At 45.2% G+C, this 24,480-nt stretch overlaps 1 protein-coding gene across 20 annotated transcripts in view; it reads left to right on the forward strand.

The window, feature by feature from the left end:
• Tacc2 (transforming acidic coiled-coil containing protein 2) overlaps positions 1 to 24,480 on the forward strand; it is a 208,903-nt gene that overhangs the window by 26,730 nt on the left and 157,693 nt on the right. For 17 of the 20 annotated variants that reach the window (XM_075972486.1, XM_075972495.1, XM_075972503.1 and 14 more), the window contains exons 2-4: positions 550 to 627; positions 10,869 to 10,925; positions 18,779 to 18,879. In XM_075972486.1, the coding sequence (XP_075828601.1) occupies positions 595 to 627; positions 10,869 to 10,925; positions 18,779 to 18,879 (191 nt within the window). In that variant the 5' untranslated portion in view covers positions 550 to 594. The remainder of the gene's footprint in view (positions 1 to 549; positions 628 to 10,868; positions 10,926 to 18,778; positions 18,880 to 24,480) is intronic. The other 3 variants (XM_075972491.1, XM_075972492.1, XM_075972494.1) reach the window with 2 other exon arrangements.

Consider the following 24,480-nt stretch of genomic DNA (forward strand, 5'->3'; position numbering starts at 1 on the left):
TCCCTATTTTCCTCATCAAGGAAGTGAAGCTGAGTTCATGAGCCAAGTGTTCAGAGGGAAGAACAACAGCAATCCAACCATGTTGTTGGAGAGAAGTAGATTTCCCACCTCCTAATGTTTGGCAGCGGGCTGCACTGTCCTCCACAGCGAGAAAGCAGCCGCACTGGCTTTGCAAACTGCGTACAATTGGAAACAGAAAATCTTCCTGGGAGCGGGGTTCCCCAGGCTTCCTGGCATTAGGGGGACCCTTTTGTTACTCGTTTGTGTATGTGCATATGTGTGCACGCTGGCGTTAACTCAGACTCAGGAACAAACTTGCCTGTCAGAAGCTGCTGCCAAGCCTGGGTGGGGAGTGAAAGCGGCAGCCACGCTGGGAAAGAAGTCTGGGTGGCATGTTGCAAAAGAGAACCCAAAGTGATTTTCCATGATGTGGCTGAAGAGATAAACATTTACCATCGTCTGGCTCTGAGTCTGGGGAGATGCGCAGAAGAGAGAGACCTCAGCTCTGCTCCCACTTCCCAGTTGTTTATGCCCTTTCATTTTTTCCAGTCGCTCTGACACCCTTCTGAGGGACGCTGGGCACCCCGAGTCACCATGGGCAACGAGAACAGCACCTCGGACCACCAGGTGGGTTCAGGAAGCTTCTCTGCCTCCTGCTGCGCAGCTCTCTTGATTACACTGCCCCCCCCAACATCTGTGTTCAGCGAGAGGCAAGGGAAGACACAGCCCCCTGGACCCGTGTGATGTATTTGTACCTGTGGAGCCATTTTGTCACCACATCCTCAGCCGTCCTTTAGCACGACAGCTGGCCCCATTTCACAAGTCATGACCACTACTGTTTATCCTGTGCTTTTAAAATTGATGTCATGAGAGCTGAGCGCACTTTCTCCCGATTGCATCTACTCAGCGGCTCCCATGGACACGGCACATGTTTGAATGCAGAGCTGATTTAACGCAAAAAAAAAAGGTGTTTTCAAGTCAGAAAAGGTTTTCACAGTCGAAGAATGAACTTTTGACTATTTTATTGAATAGTACATATCCAAATGTTGCCATTATCCATTTTGAGAATATTAGCTTAATGCCCTGGTGAACAAAGTCAGAGACTTTCTCATTGACTCCCACAGTGCAAACATTTTGGATTAATGGTTATGGGCCTCTTTGATTGAAGTCATCGGATTTAAAAAGCAGCGTGGGGCTGGGAAATATTTTTGTTGTTGGAAGTGTGTGCTACCCAAGTATGTGAACCTGAGTTCAACCCTACAGAACCTACACACAAAGCCAGGTTCAGTGGCATGCACATTTAATCCCAGCACTGGTGAGGTAGAGACAGGATTCCCTGGAGCTCACTAGCCAGCCAACTTGGTAGGATGGAAAAGTTTCAGTTTCAGCGAGAGACCCTGTCTCAAAACCCAAAGTGGATGGTACCTAAGGAATGATGTTCAGAACTGAGTACCCTGCACACACCTGAGTGCGCGCGCACACACACACACTTAAAAATAAACACAAGGCAATCTATTGCCAATTGTTTTCTCACTTCCTCTTCAACAGTCTTTTCTCAGTCAGGGAAATAACGTGAAAAGAAAAAAGTGGCGAACTAGGGATTTTAGGGGACAGGCAAGAAGCAATGACTGTGGGTGTGAGACTCTAGGGAGTGGCAAGAACTGTGGCAGACAGGGGGTCTGGCCTAATGGAGGCGGCCACTACCCACTCCAGCCGACTGTGGTCGTGGGCAAAAGTAGGCCCAGAGCAGCAGGATTTTATTTGTTCCAAAGAAGTCAGAAGACTATGGTTATCGACAAAGTCTTTAGTGTTGTTTTTTTAATGCATTTTATTTATTTAGTGCGCGTGTCTGTATGTGTGTCTGTGTGGAGGCACACACATGTCACAGCACATGTGGGGAGGTCAAAGGACACCTAATGGGAGTCAGTTCTCTCCTTCTACCATGTGGGTCCTGGAGACCAAACTCAGGCAGGCCTTTCTTCAAACTTAGCAAGTGTCCTTGCTTACTGAGCCATCTTGTTGGCTCTTACATTTCCCTTTAGCTTTTTAATTTAAGATAACGGTAAATCTATGTATAGTTAAAAAAAATACAGAGAGAGCTTAAAGGGTGGCATCTTACAAAATTATTCTATAGTTTCACAGTCTAGACATTGAGATGCCAAGGTCAAAGAGCCCTTCCATAGCCAGATTCTTCTTTTTGCCCCTTATAGCCACACCTAATTCTCTCCTGTCTACCACCCGTAACTCTGGCTACTGACAATAGAACAGTTTTATTATTTCAGGAATATTATAGAAAGAAGGTCCGTGATAGTCTGAATGAAATTGGCCCCCATAATCTCACAGGAAGTGGCACTATTAGGAGGTGTGGCTTGGTTGGAGTAGGTATGCCTTGTTGGAAGAAGTGTATCCCTATGGGGGCAGCAGGCTTTGAGGTTTCCTATGCTCAAGATACCACCCAATGTAGAAGACCACTTCCTGTTGCCTTCCAGTCAACATGTAACAGCTCCTTATCCAGCACCATGTCTGCCTGCACACTGCCATGCTCCCCACCATGATGATAATGAACTAAACCTTTGAAGCTGTAAGCTGCCACCTCAATTAAATGTTTTCCTTTATAAGACTTGCCATGGTCATGGTGTCTCTTCACTGCAATAGAAACCCTAGCTAGGACAGGGTCAGACAGCATGTTATCTTTTAGAACTGACTTTTTTCAGTGGGCAGAATGCTCTCGACATACATCCACACTGCTGTGCAGCAGAGTCTGATCCCTGTCACTATGGAGTTGTTCCATGGAGGTGCAATACAGTTTTCAGGTCATTCCCCCATCAAAGCATGTCTGCCTTGCTTCTAGTTCCAAATGAAGTTGTCGTGTGCATTTATGTACAGGCACAAATGCACAAGCACACACTCAAGTGTGTGTGTGTGCACATGTGTGTGTTTGTGTATATTCATTTTCATTTCTCTGAGATAAGTACCTAACTGTTCAATTTTTGGCTCCAATAATGATTGCATGCTTAGTTTCATTGTCAAACTGTTTCCCATGTTTCCTGGTCACTATGCCTACTTCCTTTCTTCCCACAGTACACTATAAAAGATCAGTTTCCCCGCTCAGTAGAACTCTCTTAGAATTCCTTGCTCTGACCTGGGGTGGGGTGGGGTGGGAATCAGTCACTGAAGACACAATGCATGCTACATAGGCCACTATCCATTAGTCACTTAATAGCAGACTCAGGTTCCAGACCAACCGTACTGTAATATTTGTCTTCAAGCTACCTGTCCACAGCAGCCCAGATCTACATCACAATGCCCACCATGCATCTATCTCTCTCCCATCATCCCATAGGCAATCTTACACTGTCATATGGAGGGTGCACACAACACAATAAGATGTTTGAGGCCTGTTGCTGGGGAGATGGCTCAGTGGTTAAGAGCACCTGGCTGCTCTTCCAATAGGACCCGGGTTCAATACCCAGCACCCACATGGCAGTTCACAACTGTCTGTAACTCCAGTTCTGGGGGATCTGACACCCCCCATAAATGCACATGAAATAAAAATAAATATTAAAAAAATTGAGGCCTGGAGAGAGGCGAAGAACACTTGCTGCTCTTACAGAGAATGAGAACTTAGTTCCCAGCACCCATGTCAAGTGGTTTACAAATGCCTTGTAATTCCATCTCCAGGGTATCCCAGTGCCCTCTTCTGGCTTCTTTGGATATCTGCACCCACATTCACAGATAGAGACATACAGACACACACATACACACTCACATACACAAACATACAAGTAAATTTTTAAAAATATATTTGAAGGAGAAAAAGAAATCAGTCATAACATTTACTACAGTATACTGTCTTGTTTTTTATTAGTTATCGTTATTTTCTTAGTTGAGCACTTTGTAAGCAAACTTCATCAGAGGTCTGTATAGACAGCAAAAGCAGACTCAGTGCAGGTTCAGAGCCGCCCACCGTTTCTTCCCACCTGTGGCCTCCTGGTCTAGGAGGGAATGTGGATAAGAGACAACAAATCTCTTTGGTAAAATATCTTTTGCTCATTTTCCGTTATTATCATTAGTGTTTTATTTTGGGAGTTCTTTACATAGTCTAGAAGTCAGACTGTAATTTGTAGATGACTTCTTGCCCTGCAACTTATCTTTCCATCCTCTGAATAATGTCTTGTGTAAAACAGAGTATTTTAATGTTAGTGAGGTAGAGTATATTCATTTTTCTTATGGATACTTCTACTGTTAAATCTGCCTAGCTCCACTTCCTGGAGATTTTATTTTTTCCTAAAATCTTTAAAGTTGGACATTTTATATTTAAGTCCGTGATCCATGAATTAACTTTTATATGGTACAAGGTCTAGGTTTGAGGCTCATCCCTTTTTTCTTTTTTCCTGTCTGTCTGTCTCTGTCTCTCTGTTCTCTGTTCTCTGTCTCTGTCTGTTTCTCTGTCTCTATCTCTGTCTCTGTTTCTCTGTCTCTATCTCTGTCTCTCTGTCTCTATCTCTGTCTCTCTCTCTCTGTCTCTCTGTCTGTCTGTCTCTCTCACACACACACTCAACAGGGTCTCAGTACCCAGGCTGGCCTCGAGCTCCCTATGTTGCTGAAGTTGGCCTTGAACCCTTGATCTTCCTGTCTTCACTTTCCAAGCACAACAATTACAGGTCCGCACCACCACACCTGACTTTTGATCTCTTTTCTTAGGTTAGTTTTCGTTTCATAGTCATCCTCATTATGAGCTTCCTCCACCACAGTGGTGCATTTGATAGAACTGACACAGACTCAAATTGACACATTTTATCCCTCACTGTCCATACATTATGTGAAAATTCATTCTTGATGGCATGCATTCTGCACACTTTGACATACGTAATCACATGCAGTTTACACAACAATATCCTGTTCCTAAAATCCTCTATGCTTGACTTCTCCCCATCCTTCAGGCCCTGACAACCACAGCTCTTCAGTGTGTGTGTGTGTGTGTGTGTGTGTGTGTGTGTGTGTGTGTGAGTCCGTGTGCCACAGGATGCCTCTGTGGAGTCAGTTCACACCTTCCACCGTTGTATGGATTCTGTGGATAGAATCCAGGCTGCCAGGCATGCATGACAGGTATCTTTACCTCAGAGCCATCTTGCCGGTCCAACCACAGATCTCTGTATTGTTTCTCCACAATGTCTTATGATTAGAATTACTTAGTGTGCAGTCTTTTCTGATCAACTTTTTTGATTTAGCAAAATCTATCTGAAACTCCTCTTTCTTTTTGTGGATTGAGAGTTCATCTTTTTTTTTTTTCCTGAATAACATCCTATTTTCTAGATATAGTTTGCTTAACTACCCAGCACCATCCTGGATGCTCCCAAGTGTTGCACAAAATTGCAGTGGATATCCATGTTTATGTCTTGTGTGAACATAAGCTGTAGCCCTCTTTGAGTAGATATGAAGGGATGTGGTTGCCCTATCCTGTGGTAAGGGAAGGTTTAGCTTTGTAAGAACCCATCCAGCTATCTGCTCCGACTGTTCCTCCATCTCACGTTCCTCCTGTTGACAAATGGACTTCCTCTTGGTTCCCATCCTCCCCGGGGCTGAGCATTGGCAGTGATCTGGATCGTAGTCATCCTCACAGGGACATAGTGGTGTCCCACTGTTCCTTTAGCTTGCTCTTCCCGGATGACATATGGTAAAAAGCATTCTGTCCTGTGCTATTTACCTCTGCTTGTCTCCTTTGCTGAGTCTTCAAAGACTTGGACCCATTTTTAATAAGCTTGTTGAATTTTTTTTTTTGAGACAGGATATGTAGCTTTGAATGATCTGGGCCTTCCTATGTAGATCATGCTGGTCTCAAACTTGCAAAGTGTTGGGATTAAAGGCACACCCCCACCATGGTCCGCATCTTACTACTGAATGTTAAGGGTTCATTTTAAATATATTTTGAATAGCAGTTCTCTTTTAGATGTTTCTTTTGCAAATACTGTCTTCCGATCTCTGGTTTATGTTCTCATTCCCTTGAAGATGAAGGTTTTGTTTGTTTGTAATTCTGACATTTATTGTTTTGGCCATGAATGCCCATGCCCCAGCTTTATTGTTGAAAAGAGACTGTTTTTATTCCCATCGAATGGATCTTGCACCTTTTTCACAAACCGGTTAGGTATATTTGTGTAGGTTTAGCCTAGGTCCTCTGTTCTACAACACTGATTCTCTTTATAGTTAGATTCTTAAAAAAGAATTTATAAACTTTATTTTTAAAAATCTTGCGAATAAATAAAAAACATCACACCAACATAAACCAGATCCAAAGTCTAGAACCTCAATGAACTTCTATACACTTAGAATAGGCACACAGAACGGAAGCTGTGACGGCTCTCTTGGTCGTGGCAGTTGTGTGTTAAGTCCTCAGGACAAATAGAGTGAGTCTTCGCCATGATCTGTGGGTTTCCCATATAAATGCTAGAATAAACCTGTGTCTACAAAAGAGTTGCTGGGATTTTAATAAGAATCACATTAAGGGGGGCTGGAGAGATGGCTCAGAGGGTAAGAGCACTGGCTGCTCTTCCAGAGGTCCCGAGTTCAGTTCCCAGCAACCACATGGTGGCTCACAACCATCTGTAATGAGACCTGGTACCTTCCTTGCTAGCAGTACATTGTATGCTTAATAAATAAATAAATCTTAAAAAAAAAGAATCACATTAAGGAGTAGATAAAGTAGAGAAGGATTGATTTCCTTGATCAGTTGAGATGTTTTCTGGCTCCATTTATAGGGCCTTTCTTTCTTTCTTTCTTCCTTCCTTCCTTCCTTCCTTCCTTCCTTCCTTTCTTTCTTTTTCTTAAAATCATTTGATAATCCTTAGCAAACAGATCCTGTCTATGTGTTGTCAAGTTCTTACCTAAGTACTACATTTTTCTTTAGAGTGACTCTAAATAGAGAATCAGCTGGGTGGTGGTGGCGCACGCCTTTAATCCCAGCACTCAGGAGGCAGAGGCAGGTGGATCTCTGTAAGTTCGAGGTCAGCCTAGTCTATGAGAGCTAGTTCCAGGACAGGCTCCAAAGCTACAGAGAAACCTTGTCTCAAAACAAACAAACAAACAAACTTAGAGAATCACTTCAGGGTCCACATATATATATATTTAGGGAACTGGGTTTTGTGTGTTGTTGTATTCTGTGGTTAACTCAGTTATTAGTTGCAATGATTTTTTTGGTGGTGCTGTTTTTATTGTAATTCTTTGCGAATTACTATGAAATTATGTAATTTGTAAATAGAGACAGTTTTACTCCCTCCACAACCTCTGAGCAGTTTTAATTTCTTCTTCTTTTTCTTATTTTATAGTGACAGGGATGCCCATTGCTTTGTTAACTAAGGGTAGAAAGAATGAATATTTTGCCCTTATTCCTATTCTCAAGGGGAGATGGTTGAGTTTTCTAATGTTAAGGAAGCTAATAGCTATAAGGTTTGTCTTGTTGGTTTGTATAGTTTTGGTTTTGCAAGACAGGGTTTTTCTGTTAAACCTTGGCTGTCCTGGAACTTGCTCTGTAGACCAGGCTGGCCTCTAACTCATAGTGATCTGCCTGCCTCTGCTTCTCGAGTCCTGGGATTAAAGACATGTGTCACCACTGCCTGGTTAGGTTTGTTTTTTAAACAAACATGGTTTATCAAGTTGAGACATCTAGTTTATTTAGGATGTTTTAAAATCATTCAGTTGGATTTTGTTAGGGATTTCTCTGCATCAATTGATGTTATTATTTCCTTCTTGCATAACTGGAATAAATCTCATGTGGCCATTGCATATAAATATTTTGATACTATGTTACAGTGTTTCTGTTTTTATTTTGTTTTGTTGTTAATATATTGTTTGGACTTTTGTGTCCAAGTTCATAAAGAAGATACTCTGGGGGGCTGGTTTATTATTAACCTCACAAAATGTGTTGGAAACTTGTTACACCTGTGATTCTCAAAGATTGTGGAAAGAAGTCTTACATTTAAAAACATGTTCATAGCTCGGCATAGTGGCACACAACCTTAATAGGAAGCAGAGGCGTGCGGCTCTCCTCAGAGTTCAAGGCCAGCCTGGTCTATGAAGTAGAAGACTCAGTCTCAAAAGCAAAACATACAAACAAACAAAAACACCCTCAAAACCATAAAAACATATTAACAGCTAATTTCAATTATTTAAAAATACCCTGGGAGTCAATAAAGGTGCCTGTTGGCTGGTCAGCCTTCTTGAACTTGTCCCTCACAGGAACATTCCATCATGAGCTAGAGTGGAGGCGGGCATGGCCATCAGACGAGAGCCCTTGAGGGGCACTAGACATACTTTGGCCCCTACTCCTCCTCACATACCAGCTAGCTTCCCTTCCCTTCTGAGGTTTACAGATCTGTCTAAGCTCCAAGCTCCTCATAGGTCCTGCTGCTAGCTACAAACAGGGTGGAGCAGTAGTTCTTACCCTGGGGCCATGCTGTCTTCCACGGGAAAGGGTCAAGTGGCAATATCTAGCTATAGTCTTGGTTGTCACCACAGTGACAAAGGGTGTTATCGGTCTGTAGTTGGAAGAAGTCATAATTCTGCAAAATACTCTACAGTCTCCAAAAGAATTATCTAACACAAGCCATCAGCATTGAGGAACGTTCCTAGGCCAGAGAAATATTTGCTTTAGCTACTTTAACACAACCCTAGGGATGATGAGCAAACCCGCTGGGACAAAACGCCATGGCCAAGGCAACCTGTAGAAGAAAGGATTTATTTGAGACTTGCGGTTTCATTGAACAGTCCATGGCCGTCATGGTGGGGATCATGGCATCAGGTAAGCAGACACAGCACTGGAGCAGTAACTGAGAGCTCACATCTTGAGACACAACCACAAGGCATACACACACACATACACCTGTGGAGGCCTTTATCATTCAAACTACCACACCTGCCTTACTCAAGATGAACTTAAAGCTGAATATCAACAGTTTAGGATGACTTACATTTTCTCCCCATTATTCTCACAAATCATGCTGTCCAGAATGAGATACTTATTCTTTACCAAGCACAGATTCCATAGAGATGGAACTTCTGGGTCCTAGGGCAAGGACTTTTGCAAGGCTCTTACTATATATGTTGCAAAATGCTTTCCAAAAAGATGCTATCTTGCTCTTCGGTCCTCTCACTGTATTCTCACCAACAACGTCTCTTTTAATGCTCTGAGGCTTTGCTAGTTCAAAGTAAAGATGTTTTAGAAGTGAAATACCTTCCTCCCACTCTTTCCCTCAGTTCCCACCTCCTACCAGCTCCATTCCCATCCTCTATCCTCTAGCTCTGCCTTCTGAGAGTAGACAGGGACTCCTTCATGGCTCTGGGAGTTTCCACATCTCTAGTCAAACCAGGCACAAGCCGGTGGGCCTTTGTAGAGTTGTCTTAGGATTCCAGGAACAGGATGAGGTTTGCCTTCCACAGAGAAGCACAGGGATAAAGTGTGGGAGTGTTTGGCTGCAGGTTGGGGTTCCTCGTGGAGATGAGGCCCCGGGTTCATCTTTTTACATCTTCTAGAGACCTCTATTGGTACAACCACACCCTCCTGAGTTCCTCAAACCCAACTCAACCTTTCTCATCATTCTGCTTCTCATCCTGCATTTCTCCTCCTGGGTAGCACGAACTCTCCTGCCATTTAAAAACCACAATCTGAAGGTCACCCTGACTCTACCCGCTGTCTCTTTACGCGCCTAATACAACATCCTATGGTTGGTCAGTGCGTTAGTGGGTGGTCTGGCTGTTTAGCCTTGTGAATTTCTGTTTAGGCCTTTAGAGGATTCTAAGAGACAGGTACCCCATTTCTACAAATGATCACAAGCAGAGAAGGGGGGCTGGCTTACAGAACTGAGAAGGCCATGGCTCTATTTACAGTGTTGACTGAGTTCAGGGCTCCAGCAGATAATGCAGGAGCTTTCCCCTTTGGATCTTGCTCTATTTCCCCCTTTCTAAATGTTCAGGAGTTACCTCTAGTCTAGTGGGGTGAAAAGAGGTGCTGACAGTAGATAAGTGGTCATGTTTTCCCCAGCTAGTGGTCCATCCTGACCTGACCCCTGTAAAGAATCAGACCCATTCTAAATGTGTTGTATTCCCACTCTGGGGTCAGATGCTGTGTCTACATGTGAAGTGGTCCACCCCAAGTCTTATATCTACTCTGCAGGGCACAATGGCAGCCTTCAGCATTGCTTGGAGCCATTTCTTAAAGGAGAAGGGAAGACAGAGCTATCCTGTTCTCTTGTCCAGCCACTTTCTCCCTTGACAAGTCCATGTCCCTTTTATTTCACATCTGCTGCATTGGTAATGCTTCTCACTGGGTTCTCTGCCTCCCACACTCTCCCTGCCCAAGTGTCCATTTCTTAGATTCTTCATCTATGAAGATACACTTGGCAGAGGTCCCTCTATAGTCTGCCTAAAAGTGGGTCCTTAGAAGAAAGGTCGTGAGTTTTGGTGATCCTCCTCTGCCTAGATTAAAGATCAGCTTTGTCACCAGCGCAAAGGATGAGGGGAAAGTCTGCTGAGTCCTGGCCCTGACTGCCCCCAAATCTTCATGCTATAGATTCCCCTCCGTCTGGTGTCTGACTTCCCTTGGGTATCTGTGCTGGCTAGTTTTACATCAATTTGAGACAAGCTAGAGTCATTTTGAAAGAGAAAACCTCAATTGAAAGTCCCCACCAGACTGGCCTGTGAGCAAGCCTGTGGGGCATTTTTTATATTATTATTGACAAGGGAGGGCCCAGGCCACAGTAGGTGATGTCACCCTGGGCTACAGCAACCACAAGCTGGGCAGGTGTTGAAACTAAAGGTCCTGGAAGATGCTTCTTTCTCACCCTTGCCCTAACAGGAAGACCCTTTGCTTCCAACAGGAGGACACTGGCTCCCACAACACCGTCCTGTGGCCGCCAAGCCCTGCCCCTCCACAGGTACAGATGTGTGTACTTTGCATGCCTGGCCTCTCAGTTGTCTGTCATCTAGGTGGCTACTGACAATGGGCATAGCACGGGCATAGAAATATTTAACTCGTCCCTCCCTCTCTAATGCCTAGTCCTATCCATCCCTGTTAAGCTGCAAACCACACTAGAAATAGGCAACATGGCCTTAGAATTTTAGAAATACCGTGTTGAATGTGGCTCTTTGAGAACTGGCTTGCCGGATGGGCTGTGAGCCGCTGAATGAGGTCTGTGTTGTCAGCAAGAGAGAATGCAGACACTGGGAACCAGCGCTAATCCTTCCAAAGGCTTTGACTTTGATGCCTTTTGTCCTCAACGGAGGCTGGGGAATGGCATGGTGGCCCCACCTTCCATGCCAGTGGACAGAATGATTTGTCATTATAAAGAGTGAGTTCAGCGTCGGCTGTGGGTGTCATCGCACGGTAATATAGTTAGCTGAGCTCATAGCCTCAGCTCAGGGTGTTTGCAGCTGAAAGAAAGGGGAGCTTTCTGGAGGGGTTGTGGGGGGGGGTGTGCCTCTGGGTGTGGCCGTGGTGAGGCCTGTTCTACAATCCCGATCCTGCCTGCACAGGTGCATCTATCATCAGGTGATGTTGTGATTTGCTTTTAAAAGCCACTCCACCCTGAAGGAGGCTGCCAGGTAGGCGTGCCCCGGGCATTTGTCTCATACAACCTGGCGGTTCTGAAGTCGCATGGTATCCCAGCTCGCCCATGCTGAAGGCTGTTTGCACGAGCTGTGTCCTTTGGCTTCTTCACAGTCCCGTGAGTGAGCAGCCCGTGTGCATTGCTCACATTTTGCAGAAAATGGGGGACTTAGCTGTTAATCAGCTCGGCCATTTGAATGAGTGGAGGAGTGAGAATTACAACCCTGGCCTCCAGCAAGTTGAAAAAAAAAATTCCAGGGCTAGTTGGTTTCCAAGTGGAGTTCTTCTATCCTTGAGGACTGGCCCAAGGTCAAAGAGGAAGTTGCTGTGGAGAATCCAGGTCACCAGCTAGCGCAGCTTGTCTGATATGGCCATCTCTAAGGCTCGGAGTCAAGGCTGGAAGAAAGCCCCCACTTCACACGTCCATCTCCATTGTTTTTTAGTTTTACATGTTTGATCAGAAGGTCAAGGCATTTGCCCACTTCCATAAATCTGTGACAGATTCAGGACAAACAGGCTGTCCTGGGGTCCCAGGTCTAGGCTCCTAAGGGTACCTCTGCCAGGCTAGGAGCAGTATGGTCTTCTGGCTTAGGACGCTTTGCAGGCACAGACTCCTGTTCAATGGCCATTTGTGGAGACCATCCCCACCCCCCACCCCCATCCAAACCAAAGCAGAGGCAGATGAACCTTTGCCTCGTGGGACGCACCTGAAAACCAGGCAAGTGAATGAACAAATAAATCAGCGGTGAATGAGTGAAGAGAACTGGGCAGCTTTTGGATAATAGACGTGAGCCAGGTGCACAAAGACAATGCTTTGTGATATTACTCTCATGGGCTCAGCAAAGGTTGATATCACAGAAATCAAGAGTCCGCTGGAGGTTACCAGAGACTGAGGAGGCTGGGGGAGGGGGCAGGGGAGACTAGGGTGGCCAGTGAGCCAGGTTCCAGTGAGCCAGAGTGAGCGGCTCTGTGACCATAAGTAACTATTATGTATTGTAATTGCTGACAAGTCAGAAGGAAGGGCGTTTGAAGGTTTTCACTAGGATTGGAGAGGTGTCTCCATTGTCAGGAGCATATCCTGCTCTTGCAGGGGATCAGAGTTCAGCTCCCAGCACCCACATCAGGCAACTCACCAATAGCCTATACCTCTAGCTTAAGGGGACCCAACCCCCTCTTCTGGTCTCCTCATGTACCTACATGTATGTAACATACATACAGATAGACACACATATACATAAATAAAAGTTAAAAATAAATCCTTTGATAAAAAAAGAAATATGTCTTTAAAGTTTTATTAATATCTATTAATTACATATAATAATGGCTTTGATTTTATTTTCATATATATAGTATTTTTATGTTTACCCTTCATTACCCTTTGTTTTCCCCCTCCTAATCCTACTGATTCCCTTTCTCTCCCCAACTAGTCCCCTCCCGTTTCCATGTCTTTTTTTTTTTTTTTTTGGTGAGCCTCTGGGTTTAGAGTTACTTACAGAAGCGCAGATGAGTTTACAGGCACTTGAGTACTCTACCCTTACAGCTTACAGCACTCAAGAAAATGTTTCTCCCTTCCTCCTCAACCATTAGCTGCCCAGAGATCCTCAGGAAGGCACTGGGCTCCAGGAGTCCCTCTCCTGCTCCACGTGGAATGTTTATAGGTCAAATCTTGCGTCTACTTATTAATTATCTATCTTAAGACAGGGTCTCACTAAATAGCTTGGCTGGCCTGGAACTCACTTGGTACACCAAGCTGTCTTTGAATCCACAAAGATCTGTTTGTCTCTGCCTTCTGAGTCCCAAGATTAAAGGTGTATACCACCACACTCAGCCTTATGTCTTTTTTAAATGAAATTTTTAGAGTACTTCAGGCTTATTGAAAAGTTTCAGATAATGCAGTCTCTCACGTGGCAACTCTACCAGCTTCTACAACAACTACCACCTCACCTGATACCTTTCATTTATAGCTACTGAGAACTGGGGCTCTTGCTGCCCAACAGGTGTGCGCGTGTGCACACACACACACACATACACAGGCATGTACACATACATACACATACACAAGCGCACACACGCATACACACATGTGCACACATACACAGTACACATGCACACATACACAGGCATGTACACATGTACACCTACATACACAAGCACACACACGCATACACACATGTGCACACATACACACGTACACATGCACACATACACAGGCATGTACACATGTACACCTACATACACAAGCACACACATGCATATGTACACACATGCATGCACACCTGTGCATGCAGGCGCTATACATTTATGCTCACCATCAATTCAAGGAAGGGCAAGGACCCAGACCTCTTCGCTATCCCCAGAGCTTGTGAATCCCTCCTGGGCCATCATGCTGATCCACACGAGAGACTAGCAATTAATGGGCTGAGACCCCACCCTGAGGGCTTCTCCCTTAGTGTCTCCTGCCTGACTTTGGAGTGTCCTTTCAGCCTGTGTTGGGAGTCTTCTTTCCTGTGTTCCCCCTTGGGGGAAGGACTCGGCTGATCAGAACTGGTGTGCGCAGCCGCCTTTGTCTGACAAGCAGACGGGCAGCCTCCTGGCTAGAGCATGGACGTGTGCTCATCTCCCATATTTGGCCAGCCTGGCAGTTATTTCTGAAATCTGACTCTTAGCACCATGGGGATGACCTATGATCTACTTCCCAGCATTCACCTGCACTTATCCTGCTTCCTAGACGTTCATCTAAGGAGAGGACGGTGTAGGTAGACACTCTGGGATGATCTAGCCTTATTGATTAAGCATGCTTTAATTAATTTGATTGGCATGGTCTAGAGAGATGGAGCACATTTAAAAGGTAAAAGCAGTGGAGAAATGTTTAATGGTAACCAATTTACTCTTGACGGAGGATGCTTTTAGGACCGGAAAGTCACTGTCATTGTCTAAAGATTGCTTTAAGATATACGGAGGGCTCTGAGTATTTCCGGGCCAAGGAAGGCTGTTTCTTTACTCAAGCAGTGATAGCTCAGAGGGGATGTGAAGAAGCAACTGGGCAGCTGGCTTGTCACGTGAGTGCTGCTTTCGACCTTTCCAGCCTGCATTTTGGAAGTGGAGGTGGGGTAAGGTTAGAAGGACATGGGTTTTTACAGTGATGCCTGTTGACACAGCAGGAATCCCTCACACAGGTCATCTTAGGACCATTGCTAAGAAAGGGAAACTGGAAAGGGGGATTCAAAGGCACCGTTGGAAAAAGCAACAAAGGCATCTTGTGGAAGTAGCTACCAGATTGAATAGGTATAAGATGTGTGTGCTTCATGTATTTAGCAAACAATCTGAACGGCCTCTTCCATGCCAGGCGCGACTCTAGGCATCAGATCTAGGTCTTGGGCTGCATCAGTCGTGATGGTCCAGTTGTTCTGGAGCATGATGGAGCATGGCAACATGGCAGAGACCGTAAAGCAGCTGTTCCCACTGCGTGGTAAAACTGAGTTGAGCGTGGCAGTACAGGCCTTTAATCCCAGCACCTGGGGCGGAGGTAGATGGATCTCTGTGTGTTCCAGGTTAGTCAGGGCTACAGAGAGACCCTGTCTCTAAAATAAAAAAGAACACAGACCAGCCAGGTCCAAATCCACCACTTCCGTGGTGATCTTTGGCAAGTGACTTAACCTCTCTGTTTATCTGTGTGTTTATTTACCAGGATTACATGATTTTAAATATGTGGAATAGTTAAGAGGACATATCTAATAATGCATTTGCTGTTTTCCACCATAGCATGGTGTTCTCAAAGTGGCATTTGTTAATACTGTTGGGGAAAGAGCAGACTTCCACTCAGAAGACCTGGACAAGCCCCTTAGTTCCCCATTTCTTTTCTAGAAAACGGAAAACATTTTTTACTCTTTGTTTAGTAAATAGGGATCCCAAAGAGTCACGGGGGTGTCTTTGAAAAGCTTGTATACCACGTATGTGGATTGCTTTGTTGCTTTTATTTTATGATGACGACAACAACAAGGACCATGACAGCAATTACTGCTATTTTGATAAAGGGAGAGTTAAACCCACGTCAGCCTGTGCGCCATCACTGAGCTATGCCTCTGTCCTGCGGCTTTTCTTTGAATCCTGACCAGACCGGTTTCTGCTATGAGAGCTGGGCTGTGCCAGGGGAAAAGCTGCGCTGATGAAATGGGCCCGACCCTTTGATTCCTCCAGAGACTGAGCCCTTGTTCTGCCCACTTTGCCTCTAGCTAGAACAGAGACCTTGTTCTATAGCTTCAAGCTCACCATCCCCCTGTCTCAGTCTCTTGAGGGCTAGGGTTATAGGCAGGCATTCCTTCCTCATCTTACCGTCTGTCAGCTAAAGCGAAGGGAGATTTCACATTGTAGTGTTCATGTTCACTCCAGACCATCCAGGCTCTTGGCTAGTGATGTATTCTTTATGGTTTAGCTTTGGACACAATCGAATAAACCCAGATAAGGAAGCAGGGAAAGTCAGGGAAAGGCAATGGCCATGTAACAGGAGATTCGAGAACTCAAAAAGAGCCCCAGGTTCAGAGAGGGTAGAAGGTTCATGTTCTGTCCTTCAAAACTCCAAAATTGACTTTCAAAATCCCATGCCTAGAGGTTGTTACTTGTTTTGTTTTTTAGGGGGAGGGGACTTGGGGGGATGCACACGCACAGGTCTCACATTCCTACAGTGGGATCCATTCTTCGGCGTCCCTCATATTATACTCTCCAACCATGCTTTTGGTGTGTGTCATCCTAATCTGTGAGCAGCTCAGGAGAGACACAGACATTCCCCTGCCCACTTTCATGCCCACTTTCAAGCCCACTTTCTAGGCAGGCTTTTGACAAATGTTTTTTTGGAATGGTTGAATAAATCAGCAACCAGCGAAAACAATTCTTCCCCAAGAATATTTGAGAGGAGATGCTCATCACATGTTCTGCTACAGCAGGGTCCATGGTTTGAATTGATGAATGTATTGGTCCATGAGAGGACTTCTGTGTCTCCAGTTGCCCCAGAGAAGTCCATGGACAGAGGAAGTCTCTCTGTCTGAGCCATGTGAAGAAACAGTGCCACCGAGATGAGAAAGATGGTCGGCAGTCAGAATCAGGGACTGTACTATTTTTTCTTGTTCAGATTCTAGTGCCCATCCTTACCACTCCCTCATGATGGTGAGAACACTTCAAAGAGGCATAGTCAACTCTCAAACCATTCCTCTGACCCTGAAGAATGCCACCTTCCCAGTCATAAAGGCAAAGGCACCAGGACATCTTATTCTGAGGATTTGGATCATTTTCTAGATTGAACAAGCAAGGGTAGAATGAAGGAGGCCATGTGCTAACAGCCTTCTAAAGTATCTGCTGGTAACATCAGTTCTATGAGACATTACCAGGTGGGTCACAAACACGGGGTAGTCAGGAAGTTTTGGGTACTCTGAGTCAAAAACTCAACGAATTAATCTGGTCATGGTGGTACATGCCTGTAAACCTAGCACTGAGGAGACAGAAAATCACAAATTTCAGGCCTCTTTGGCTTACATAAGAAGATTGCCTCAAAAAAAGTAAAATCCAGTAAGTTATTTCATGTGGGATCCCCCCCCCCAGAACCTTTAAGATGTTAACATGCTCTGTGGATTTCTGAAAGAGGGCTATGAAATATAACTCCTTAGATTCATTTGTCCACAGAAAGCATTGCTTCCTTCCAAGATGACCAAGTAATAGATGTGTGGGAAATGTCCAACTTGTACCAGAAAGGTAAAATATTGCATTCAACACCTTTTCCAATCACTTCTAGTTAAGTGGGCCAGTAAGCATGGGTCCATGGGTCCGGCCACACCAGAGCACCCTCCTTGGCGTTACCCTAGTCTTGTTCTACATGGTCTTCCTTCCCTTGCTTGTAGGATGCCTTCTCCACCATGATTAAGCTCAAGGTGCTCAGAAATCCATCCACCACCTGACCCGAACATCTCTGTTCCTTCAAGGAATCCTGTGGAAGGGCCAGGCCATACCTATGCCTGTTCACACTCTAGTGGGTGGGTGAGGGGCATCGTGCTTTACAATTTTCTAAGAGACCCTGAGGGTCAGAGGGCATAGGTGAAACACTTAACAGAGGCAGATCATTCCCCAAAGAGTATGCTGTTTAGTGGGGAGATGGGGGTGCAAGGCCATTCCTGGGAAGACAAAACACAATGACTGCCTTTGGAAGTATGGCTTGGGGTTTACAGGAGCCTTGCCCTTTCCTGACTTCTGAACTATGTCTCAGCAAGTATCACTTAAATCGAGTGTTGGGAAAAACATTTCATTGTTCTGTTCTGTGACTTCAATTCTTAACCTGATACTTGTATAATTTGTTTTTAAAAACTAACAGTGACTGGGAACAGAGATATGGCAATAGAGGTAGAACATTTGCCTAGCATACACATGGTCCCAGGCTCAACCCCTAGTACTGGGGGAGAGAGAGAGAGAGAGAGAGAGAGAGAGAGAGAGAGAGAGAGAGAGAGAGAGAGAGATATATTACAGTAGTGGCACACATCTTTAGTCCCAGTACTCGGGAGGCAGAGGCTCAGGCAGATCTCTGAGTCTGAGGCCAACCCAGTTTACAGAGCAAGTTCCAGGATAGCCAGGTCTACATAGAGAAACTCTGCCAAATGTAAAAAAAGAAGGAAGAAAGAAAAATAAAGAAAGTACACCTTCTTTCTCCAGGAACCCTCCAGAATTTGATAGCTATCACCAGTCTTGGCTTGCTTTCATTTCTTCCTTCCTTCCTTTCATGTCTACATGTATGTACATACATCACGTGCATGCCTAGTGCCCATAAGGCCAAAAGAGGATATTGGAGTTACAAATGGTTGTGAGCTGCCCTGTGGGTGTTGGGAATTGAACCTGGATAACTGGAAGACAGGCAATGCTCTTAACCACTGAGCCATCTCTCCAGCCCCCACTCTTGGGGGATACTGAAGCAGTTATCCTGCTAGACTGGAACTGTGCGTCTGAAGACAGCTACACCACCTCATCTCAGCTTTCCACGTGTCCTCTATATCCTCTCAGCCTTGCTTACTTGTCTGTCTGATGGCAGCGCTTCTGTGGACCACAGGCTATACCGTGCATTTCTTGGGTCAGTGGCTCATTGAAAAATATTACTGTGGTTTTGCAGATTCCTAACTTCATTTCTAATATCTTTTCCTTCTGGTTCAGAGTACTTCACCAGTTCAGAGTCCAAGATCACTGCAACCACCTGGGAAGAGTCAGTCTCAACAGAAGAAGCAAGGGGACTCACCTGGAACTGGGGCTCACAGGTAGGGAGCTGGCTCTGGAGCATGGGGAGATGCAGCCTGCAGCATGGTCCACTCACTGCTTGTCCCAGCCCCTGCTTTACTGCATCTGTGCTGGGAAATTCAGACACGTGAGAAGTCTCAGGGGTGCGCTTTCAGACCAATGATTCATGGAACACTCTGAGTTTGACTTAAGCCTGCAGGGATTGGAAAATTCATAGTTTTTCTGCTCAAAGATGAAGTTAGTAACCAGACATTTTTATTCCAGCAATGTTTCAAGTAGTTTAGCTTCATGATCAGAGCTAAAAATGAGAAAGAGTGAGGCTTCCAAGGGGCTTAATATGTGGTTATGTGCAGTCTGTAATCCAGGGTGGAGGCTGTAGAGGGAGGTGTGGCACTCGGCCACAGACACAAGATCCAGAAAGCCTTTCCTCAGGCCACCCAGGGAGGCTGGTGGATAGATTCCAGAAGCCAACACGGCCACATTGTGGTCATGGCATGTGGCCAGTTCAAGTGTAGACCGTTGGTCAGTGGCCCCTTATTGTGACCACGGCCAAGCCTGGTTTTCATGCCTCCCTAAGAAATCTTTTTCTACCCAGTGTTCTGCACCCTCAATTCTAGAGGTATTCACAAGCTGAAAGCCAGTGGATGTGAATATTTGATCCCCAGCAGGGACACAGGCCCAGCACAGTGGAGTCCATTAGGGACAACTTGTGGGTTCAAGTCATGAACAGGCCTTGGATCTGGTTGCTGTAACTCTCTCGGACAGCTCCCAGAGCCTGTAATTTCAGGCTTTGATGGAAAAAAACAGGAGTTCCTAGGACCAAGACTTCGAAATCAAGTGATCAGTCCCTGTCACAGACAGTGAAACTAGGTCACGCCATGTTTCGTCATAGGCATTTTTAAGCCTCCATGTAAAAAGTGACAATGTTTTACTTTGGATATGTGAAAGTGCCCCCTGGTGGCAGGAACTGCCATGCTGAGAAAGTGAATGTTTCTGGGTAGCTTGGGCAGTGGTGCCCAGAGGAAATTCTTGCTTCTTCTTGGCATGAATATTCACTTCTTTAGGGGAATGGTCAGACGGGGCATAGTATTTTATTGGGTCACAGGGGTGATTTTTTTTTTTTGGATACATGAGTCTCACTATATAGCCTTGACTGGCCTAGAACTCTATATTAGACCAGACTGCCCTTAAACTCAGAATCCACCCACCTCTGCTTCTGGGGAACTGGGATTAAAGGCATACACCTCTAGGCTGGGCACAGGAGTGATACTTTGCACTGCACCTCTGACCTTTGTTGTCTCAGCATGGGGGCCTCCTTTGTCCCCCCCCCCATATCTCTATCAGCTGTTCCATGTTCATAAACTTTTTATCCAAGTAACAAGGCAAAGCTTTTAGTAGTTGGAGTTATCCAGACTTCTAGGTTGACTCCAATGACATGAGACTAATGGAGTTATTTTTTTGTGGGATCCCATACCCGGGAACCCACTGCTGGCTGAGACTCAAGGGCCAGGTCTTCCTGTCTCATCCTCAGGGAGTCCTGGGGTCTCTAAGGAGACTAGGGGACATGTTTCCAATTTGCATCACAAATGGATTTCTGAGTAACTGTACCTCAAGGTTCTTCTGTTGCTTGCTCCTCGGTGCTAGTCAATTATTATTTTTCCCTTGAAGATCAGTCTCTCGTGGGCATGTGACCTGGGTATGAAAAGATGGTGGGTGTCTAGGAACAGGCAACATCCTAGTCACAAGTGAAAACAGGGCAGACCTCGTTAAATGAATGCTTGTCCCCACGCAGAGCTGAGACTCATCCCAAAGCTACCCTGCCCCTGTATCCTTCATACACTCAGGATGTTTATAGGAGACAAGAAGGGGTTAGGCTCTGTGTGGATCACAGCAGCCTTGGCATCACTCAGAAAGATGGCAGTGTGATACTTGCACACGGGTGCCAGACACCATGCCAAATCAGCTATGGCTACAAAATGAAATTTTGCTCTCTTTGTACCAATTCAGCTTTGATTCCGAATCCTTAATTCTGTCAGGCTGGCAGGAATTCCCACAACTGCTGTCCTTGGGTCGCTCCTTTTTTATTTATTTATTTATTTATTTATTTATCTATCTATCTGTTAAGATACAGCCTCTCTATATATAGACCTGGTTGTCCAAGCCAGGTTGGCCTTGAACATATAGAGATTCCACTACTTCTGCCTCTCAAGTGCTGGGATTAAGGGTATGCACCACCACACCCAGACTGATATCCCTTTTCTAAAGTCTGGTGTATTGAGGTTGTCACATGACCTCTACTCCCTCAAACCACCACTAAGATACCTATTGGTCCAGCCACATTATCCACCGACCCCATGACTATACTGTCTCCCTGTGACCTTTGCCACATGACTATTCTCTTGGGGCTGCTTCCTCAATGTTCATCCACCTTTGCAGTAAGCTTTCTTGTAAGACTGACTATCTTTGGATTGCCAGCCCCCAAATAATGACACAGAGACTTATTATTAATTATTAAAGCTTGACCTTTAGGTTAGACTTGTTTCCAACTAGCTCTTATAACTTAATTAACCCGTATTTTTTTATCGTTGTTTTTTAAAATATTTATTTATTTATTATGTAAACAATATTCTGTCTGTGTGTGTGCCTGCAGGCCAGAAGAGGGCACCAGACCCCATTACAGATGGTTGTGAGCCACCATGTGGTTGCTGGGAATTGAACTCAGGACCTTTGGAAGAGCAGGCAATGCTCTTAACCTCTGAGCCATCTCTCCAGCCCATTAACCCATATTTTTAATCTACATTCTGCCACATGGCTCAGCTACCTCTCCTCAGGATGGTGTGTCCAATTTGCTCTGGTGAAATCCGTATGCCTCGATTCCTCCTCCTCTTCTCTCTCTCTCCCTGGAAATCCTGCCTATCCTCTCCTGCCTTGCTATTGGCCATTCAGCTCTCTCTTATACCAGTTACAGCAATACATCTTCACACAGTGTGCAAATATCCCACAAAACACCTCTGAGCCTCAGAACATGGTCAGGAAGCCAGGGGAGGGATTCTCACCATTACCCCCCCCCACACGCCTACCAACCTACCCCACCCCACCTCCATCCCCACCCCTATCCAGGACTTTGCTCTCTCATCTTTAAATCCATTTGCCTTCGTTGATGGCCCTAACTGAACAACCGGTACCCACCCTGAAAGGCTACAGGGTTTTACAGAAGCTAGGCACAGCCATGAATGTCGGACTGTGTTTTCTCCTTGCCAAAGCTGCAGAGATGAGAAATGCAGGAAGATCTGCAGCGGCTGGGGTGTGGGAGGAAAACAGTTGCCCTTTTTATCCTTTGGCCTCTGCATCTATGAACACAGTGCCCTGCGGACAGGGGAAATGCACTCGTAATGAACACACACAGATTTAAAAATTGTCCCCTAAACAATATAGTGGGATATCTATTTTTATTGTTAGATATAAGTAATCTAGCAAGACATAGTGGAGTGGAACTCACTCTGAATCCAGCACTTGGAGCCGAGGCAGAAAGATCACCATGAGTTAGAGGCCAGTGTAGGTTACAACAAAGCATACAGCCAGACATTGTCCAAAAACAACAGACAGATTTTTAAAAGAATCAAGATGATTTAAAGTATTTGGGATAATATACCGTGGATTTGGGTAGAGGGAACCTGAGCACCCTTTGATGGGGGGGAGGGGGTAGAGCCAGCAAATATTCTCCATATTCCCTATGTCCTCAGCAAATATGGAGAATGTAGAAAGAAAAAGACACAAATTAATATCACCAAAGATTCTCTCAGCTCAGACTTTATCGCCACACCACAGACAAGGACACAGACTTGAAGCACTGCCTGATCTTCGTTAATAGTAGAAAGTCCACTGATTTGCCTCAAGAGCGGCCCCTCTCAGCCCTGGCAGTGGCACCTCCGGGCGCATGACCTGGCATTTTGGAGCCCATTCCCTGCTGTGGGATACCTTGCTCAGCCTAGATACTGGGGGAGGGGCTTGGCCCTGCCTCAAGCTGGTATCCCAGACCTTGACAACTCCCCAAGGAAGACCTTACCCCCTCTGAGAAGTGGATGGGGGGGTATGAAAAAAGGGAGTGGGGTGGGAAAAGGGGACGGAGGGGGAACTAAGGTTGGTATGTAAAATGAAAAGTAAATTTTTTTAACAAAATAATATGAAAACAAAGACCCACCCCCCTCTTGGAATTATAGTAGATCCAGGGACTTACATGGCCTCCCTGGGTAGGTTCCTCACCTAGAGAGGATCTTGTCCAACTGCCTTCTTCCTGATTGCCACACGGTGTCACTGTTATAACTTGACCTTACATAGTCCAAACTCATTAAGTGTCCATCCCTGCCTGGATTTGGGTTCTTTTTTTTTTTTTTTAAAGTTACATTTAGTCATTTATTTTTTACCCAATTTTACTATGATGTATGATTATCACATTCCAAGAGATATCAGAAAAGGAGAAATTACATTTACCTTTCTGGTTTTCTCAGTTATAATTGCCCCCTGTTCTTCACATTAGCCTTCTAGCATGGCAGTCTTTTTTTTTTTTAATTTATTTATTTATTAAGGATTTCTGCCTCCTCCCCGCCACCGCCTCCCATTTCCCTCCCCCTCCCCCGATCAAGTCCCCCTCTCTCATCTGCTCGAAGAGCAATCAGGGTTCCCTGACCTGTGGGAAGCCCAAGGACCACCCACCTCTATCCAGGTCTAATAAGGTGAGCATCCAAACTGCCTAGGCTCCCCCAAAGCCAGTACGTGCAGTAGGATCAAAAACCCACTGCAATTGTTCTTGAGTTCTCAGTAGTCCTCATTGTCCGCTATGTTCAGCAAGTCCGGATTTATCCCATGCTTTTTCAGACCCAGGCCAGCTGGCCTTGGTGAGTTCCCAATAGAACATCCCCATTGTCTCAGTGTGTGGGTGCACCCCTCACGGTCCTGAGTTCCTTGCTCGTGCTCTCTCTCCTTCTGCTCCTGATTTGGACCTTGAGATTTCTGTCCGGTGCTCCAATGTGGGTCTCTGTCTCTGTCTCCTTTCATCGCCTGATGAAGGTTATTTATGGCTAGAAACAAAATATGAGTGAGTACATCCCATGTTATTCTTTTTGGGTCTGGCTTACCTCACTCAGGATAGTGTTTTCTATTTCCATCAATTTGTATGCAAAATTCAAGAAGTCCTTGTTTTTTACTGCTGAGTAATACTCTAATATGTCTATATTCCATACTTTCTTCATCCATTCTTCTGTTGAAGGGCATCTAGGTTGTTTCCAGGTTCTGGTTATTACAAACAATGCTGCTATGAACATAGTTGAGCATATACTTTTGTTGTATGATAGGGCCTCTCTTGGGTATATTCCCAAGAGTGGTATTGCTGGATCCAGGGGTAGGTTGATCCCGAATTTCCTGAGAAACCGCCACACTGCTTTCTAGAGTGGTTGCACAAGTTTGCCTTCCCACCAGCAATGGATGAGTGTACCCCTTTCTCCACAACCTCTCCAGCAAAGGCTATCATTGGTGTTTTTCATTTTAGCCATTCTGACAGGTGTAAGATGGTATCTTAAAGTTGTCTTGATTTGCATTTCCCTGATCGCTAAGGAAGTTGAGCA

Source organism: Microtus pennsylvanicus, chromosome 5, assembly GCF_037038515.1.
Source record: "Microtus pennsylvanicus isolate mMicPen1 chromosome 5, mMicPen1.hap1, whole genome shotgun sequence".
Classification (NCBI taxonomy): Eukaryota; Metazoa; Chordata; class Mammalia; order Rodentia; family Cricetidae; genus Microtus; species Microtus pennsylvanicus.